This window comes from Phyllostomus hastatus, unplaced genomic scaffold (assembly GCF_019186645.2).
Source record: "Phyllostomus hastatus isolate PE091 unplaced genomic scaffold, TTU_PhHast_1.1 phas_contig_118, whole genome shotgun sequence".
Classification (NCBI taxonomy): domain Eukaryota; kingdom Metazoa; phylum Chordata; class Mammalia; order Chiroptera; family Phyllostomidae; genus Phyllostomus; species Phyllostomus hastatus.
Genome location: NW_025333543.1, coordinates 1,512,115 through 1,518,234, shown reverse-complemented (window position 1 = coordinate 1,518,234; position 6,120 = coordinate 1,512,115). Strand labels below are relative to the sequence as shown.

The 6,120-nt window shown below is 39.3% G+C and overlaps 1 protein-coding gene across 18 annotated transcripts in view; it reads right to left on the bottom strand.

Moving 5' to 3' along the window:
* Nucleotides 1–1,486: 1,486 nt before the first annotated feature.
* The window catches only part of CADPS2 (calcium dependent secretion activator 2), a 586,770-nt gene continuing 582,136 nt past the window's right edge, over nt 1,487–6,120 (bottom strand). For all 18 annotated transcript variants that reach the window (XM_045846981.1, XM_045847023.1, XM_045846989.1 and 15 more), the window contains one exon: nt 1,487–3,343. In XM_045846981.1, the coding sequence (XP_045702937.1) occupies nt 3,170–3,343 (174 nt within the window). In that variant the 3' untranslated portion in view covers nt 1,487–3,169. The remainder of the gene's footprint in view (nt 3,344–6,120) is intronic.

Here is a 6,120-nt window from a genome sequence, read left to right as displayed (position 1 = left end):
ACCTGCGACGCGTGAACATCTCAGAAACATCGATCTATCACCTCCCTTAGGGACCCGGACCGGGAATATTCCATTTTCTGTTTTGGAAGTAAGAAATTCAAGCTACCAGGAACTTGGCTGTATTCGTCCCTTCGAGTCCATCTACCTAACCGGTGGCGGAAGGGGCGCGGGAATCCGGCTTCGCGTTCTGGGGCACAGCTAGCGCCGGTGCGCCCAGCGCCCGTGCCTGGGGTCCCCGCGGGTTTTCGCAAGTTGGGCTCCCCTCTCGGGAAGCGGAGCGCGGCAGCAGGAAAGGGTTTCTCGGCTCCCTGAGCGGCGATGGCCGCGTGACCTCTTTTCCACTCAAGCACACCTTTCAGGGCCCAACGACCCTCTCACTCCAGGTTGCCGCAGTGTAGGAGGGCGGCGCCAGCACGGGCTACGACCCCAGGGGGCGGGGTGGGAGTCCAGAGACACTTTGCACGGGCGTTTATTGCAAAAGTAGCAGGAAATCCATTCTCCAGAGCGAAGGACAATGAACAAGAACTAAAGGGAATTCAAGTGGAAAAATCTGTGAATGCAAGAACGACCCACAGCTGGAGCTGAAAGGTTTACATTAAGCTCTGTGTGGTTCTTTTCCTTTGCGGGAAAGAGCACTATCGTGACTTTTCTCTAACAAGTGTCTGGAGAAATTTTCCTTCCAGACATGTATTTTAACAAACCCACTGCGGCTGGACATTAAACTGTATTAGTTATTTTCTCCAGTAGCACTAGCCAAACTGCGCAAAGAATGTACTTTTTTGCCTTTCCCCAAAGTCGTTTAGGACGGCAGAGTTATTTCTTTTGGGTTAAAAAGAATTTTCATTAAAAAAACTTTCATTGCAACACTTGTTAGGTTTCCAAGTAAATTCCTTTAAAAAACAATACTTTGTAAAAAGAGTAACAGTTAGCTTCCTCTAATAAACAGATGCTTGGGCATTCACCCTAACATACCAATGAACAAGTTAAGTCACTCCAAGCAATTTGCAGTTATTTTAAAAAGCATTTCTGGGCAAAATCCCAAAAGCAATTCTTCGATCTTTTTCAGAGTTACTTTATACAGTTCTCTTTACACACCTGTCTTTGGCGTAAAGGAAAGTCATCGGCCCTCACACAGCAGTGAGCATCTCCTCTACCTGCCTTCACTATTAGCCTTCCTGTGGGAGCCAGTGCAGGACGGAACTGGAAGGGGCTTTCAGAATTCGGGGTACAGAGGGAAGGGCAGCGAACACCCAAATCTGCAGAGAAGGTGTAAGAGGCTGACCAGCAGAGAGGGCGGTTAGGTTAAATAGGTCAAGACAGCAGCAAGACCCTCTGCAGGCCCCAAGTACTTTCCACCGAAATGCATGCTTTCCCCATTATTTCTTAGTTCTCTCAGCTAGATATACACATCACTCATGGTTAAGAGGGGGGTCACCAGTTATTCATACTTTTGGACAAAATGGATCAATCACACTGAGATGAGCTGTATCAAGGAAATAGACATTTTATTTAAAGGAAAAACAAGGGTGAGTAATTTCTAAGCATAGAGCAATTTGAGCTGTGCAGTAAGCAGCAAGCTGGGGGAATTTAGGAGAGCATGACTGGGCACCTGAAGGCATGGAAAAAGGATGGGACCGAGCCTGAGTGTGGGGACAGGCAAGGACAGCATTCCAGGACAAACTGCCTTTCAAAAATAGAGTCCTAGAGTTAGTCTCTCACTCAGGAAAGGGGAAGAATCTCCTTTCATTTTGACTTGTATCACAGGGTTTCTTATCCATAAAACCCAGAAACTGAACCAAAACAATACTATAACTATGGATTAAATAGATTTTTGTAGGCTAGCCTGAGTACCTAGTAACTATTTATAACATCAATGGGGGAATGAATTTAAAGACCCAAGAAACTGTTTTACTACCAAAGTTTCAGAACTTAAGTTTACATAAATTCAGTGATAACTCCACTTATTTTGCATTAACTTCATATAAACATTACTTATGAATGAATGCAGCAACATGCCAACATATTTTAGGAAAAATATGAAAATAAAACTTCGTCATAGAGAAATTACAAAGCATAATAATATTATTTATCTTTTAAGACTTGCAAGAAAATACTTTGAGGAAAGAAATAACTTAATGTGTCAATTGCTAGTTAACATTACTAGCATTCCTATTATTACTAATTATTAGTTATTAATTGCTAATGTTAACAAATAATACACAATATGTGAGTATGTAGTCAGCATTACCTTTGTTATGGAAATATGCTGTCATAATACCTAAATCTTTTAACAAATGTGTGTGCCTACTAGGTGCAAAACAGTGTTAATACCTTACTCATTTACTGTGAGACAAAAAAGAGCAAGAAACAAAACAGAGCCACAGTGTTGGGATGTTTGTAATACTACTGGGATTGTTTTTGTTTTGACTGCATTTAATCTACATAAGTCTAATAAATACAGAAATGGTTGTGGATTTTTATTGCCTGCAAACTCTTACAAGTAGGAGAGGAAAGTACCAGTACGTTGATAGCAGCACACTCACTAACCCACATCTGGGGATTTGTTTTACACTTGAACGAAGAAATGTTTAGAATAGAACAAGACACAAGTGCACTGGGTAATCTAGTCTATATTTGGCTTTGGCAGTCTGGTAGGCCTGGGAATATACCTGCAGACCAATTCCAAGTACTAAGAATCAGGGTTAAAGTTTTCACACACATCACAATGACAAATTAACTACAAATCAAACCTTGTACACATAACTTTAACAAAGGTACAGTAGAACCGGTAGAGTGACTGGAAGTGACTTCTCACAACGTTGCATTATGAGAAACACATACTCCACACACAAGACACTACTTTGATGTGATTACAGAAAAAGTCAACTCTTAAAAAAAAATAGTTCATGTCCCAATCACAAACAGAGCCAAAGTTCATTTTAGGTCAAGTTGCACAAACAAAAAAGGCTGAACTTCTTAAAAACAACAAACAAACAAACGAACAAACAAACAAAAAATTGGCATTTCCCCCTTTATTTCTGCTTCCAGGCTTACTTTTTAACATGTGGACTGAAATACAAGCATTTTTATTTGGACACACAATGAAATTACAAGGACAAGGTACAAAATAAACAATGTCAAGGTCTTCCTTCTGTAGAGCTGCAGGTCCTCAGGCCTCTTCCTCTTCATCACTGTCTTTCATGGTAATGCCCTGGAGCCCTCCTCCTTCTGACACAGAGGCTGTGGTCTCCTCTACTGTTAACCGTCTGTGCACAGTGTCATAGGTCTTACTGTTCAGTGTGCCTTCCAACACACCCTGCAACCGGAAGTCCCTATAGGTTTTCTGGAGGAGGGAGAGAGAGATTGCTTAGATAACTCATGGATTATATGTATGCAGGTATATATGGATGACAGTTGGCATTTCAAAAATGATCTTGGACAATCCACTCATGGCTCCAGATTGTCAGTCGTCTTATTGCTGTGTTTCTGGGGAGAAAATGAAATGAGGGACATTGGGTAGTGCTATTCAAACTAGAATCACTCTGAATAGATCAAAATGTAACCATCGGATGATAAATGAGCTTTCCTCCAAAACATTAGTAATTATACAAAATACACTATTTGGATAATGTACAACAAAGATAAAAATGATATGTACTTACATGTATTTTTAATGTTAAAGTTCTTAAGTTTTACAAATGAGGAGCCCTTCCTTTAATACGTGAAAATACATTATATTTTATAACATGAATTAGCTTTTGGGGGGAGGTATGTAGAGGGAGATTAATATTATTATCACTAAAAGTTGTTTGAATTTTTAGCATTTGTGAATCACAAAATTTGTTTATATATAGCACTGGGTAAAATTTTGTACACACCTAAATATCTCTATGAATTTTGCCCTTTCCTTTCGAAATTCCCTTGGAATGTAAATTGTCAAATTCTGGCATAGAGCTTTCATAGATGGGCTAATAAAACAAGTATGTACATTTTCTGTGCAGTAGTAAATTATAATTTGGCATGTTATATGTCAAAAACAGAAGAAATAGCCCTGGCTGGTGTGGCTCAGTGGATAGATTGAGCACCAGCCTGTGAACCGAAAGGTCACCAGTTCTGTTCTAGGCCAGGACATGTGCCTGGGTTGGCCACGTCCCCAGCTGGGGGCGTGCAAGAGGCAACCAATCAATGCATCTCTCACACACTGATGTTCCTCTTTTCCTTCCCCCTCTCTATCCTTCTCTCTAAAAGTAAATAGATAAAATATTTTTAAAAAATAGAAGAACCCTGGCTGGTGTAGCTCAGTGGTTGAGTGCTGTCTGTGAACCAGAGGGTTGCCAGTTCGATTCCCAGTCAGGGCACATGCCTGGGTTGCAGGCCAGGGGTCCTCAGTGGGGGCCATGTGATAGGCAACCACACATTGACATTTCTCTCCCTCTCTTTCTCCCTTCCTTCACTTCTATCTAAAAATAAATAAATAATGTCTTTAAAAAGAAAAAAAATAGAAGAAATGCCATGTTATTGTTTGAACAGTGATTAAAGAACAAGTGAAGATTTCCATTCTGCAGAGGTCCTTGTAAGGCCATTTTTGAAGCTAAATATCTTTAAATATATTTTTACTCTCCTATGTTAGCTTTAGAATTTTAAGCAGTCAAATTTCACTGAACTGGCCCCAAAGTACCTGTATATATCAATGTGCACTGATTGCTAGTAACTGTCTTTATTTTTTTGTACTTAATAGATGAAAACAGTCAAATAAAAAGGAATGTTGTACTTGATGGACCAATATTACAACTCCAATAATCTGGAAATTAACATTAAATGATGCCTGATTTCACTCAGCACAGTACAAGGAAAATATCACAATATTCCAATGGTTGAGCTAAAAGAGTTTATTCACATGAGGTAGGAAATACTGATGGATGACATCTTATCCCCTTGAGATACACACCTGGCCTACAAGCTGACCTCTGGGAAGCAGTAGAACCATAACAAGGTAGTGGGCCCATGGGTGTTTTCTTATTCTATCTTCCTGTCCTCGTGAATCTGACTTATGCCCTATGGTATCACACCAAGTTTCAGAAACGAAGTGTCAAAAGTAAATATGGAGGATGAGTAATGTTTTATTTGGATAATCAGGTTATAAATAGAATTCACATTTGGAAGTCCACTGATGTTCAAAAGCAAACTGAACAGTGAGTGAGGAACCCTGTATAGTATCTGAAGAAGTATCTCAGCACCAAGTAAAATTTAGATGCAGAGTGGTTTTCTTCTTAAATAATCAAAACTACTTTCATTTAGATTCCATTTTGTTTTAAGACACAGGCAGCCCACTACCCTCATATTCTCTTTCTGAGCTAGTAGGTTTCTTATTACGAAGGTAATATTATATCAAAATTTATGGTAGTTTTTATTAGAACCTGTGAAGTGACTCTGAGAGGGAATTTTGTCTAGAGAATCTGCTAACAGATATACATGGTGAGATAACCACAGAGATCTCTGTTCAAGCCTACAAATGTCTAACAGATTAACAATATATCAAGAGCACAAAATATTCATCCACACATGGCCTGTCTGATATAAAGTATTATTGTCCCACTAATAGTTCTATACCTAATTAGTGAGCCCTATATTTTATTGGAATGACTTTCCTTGACTTAGCTTAATTATCAATATGTTGGCAAGGACAGAGTTGTATTGTGGATATGCAGTCCTTAAGGCCTTCTAATTTATATTTAATTAAGACTCCACTTTATTATTTTATTAGCAAGCAAGAAACAGTTAGGAGCAGGTACCCTTGCAATCTCCTGTTCTGTCTTTTTAGAGTTTGTAAGATGTTACTGGCACCTGGACATCTTCTGTGGCTGCCAGTGAAGGTTGCTTGGCTCCTATTTAAGGTAAGTGTCTGCCACAGGGTGTTGCTCACTGTCTTTTTTTCTCCTAGTATAAAAGTCAGCTGATTTATACTAACTGTTTTTAGATGTCACATGGCCACTAGGGAGAACACAAATCCACCATTTTTATTATTTGAGGATTGTATTTTTCCCCTTCCTAGTAAATCATTCTGATGTTAAACCTTTGTAAATAGTTTCTTAGTCCTAAATATTTTGTAAAATTCTTTTT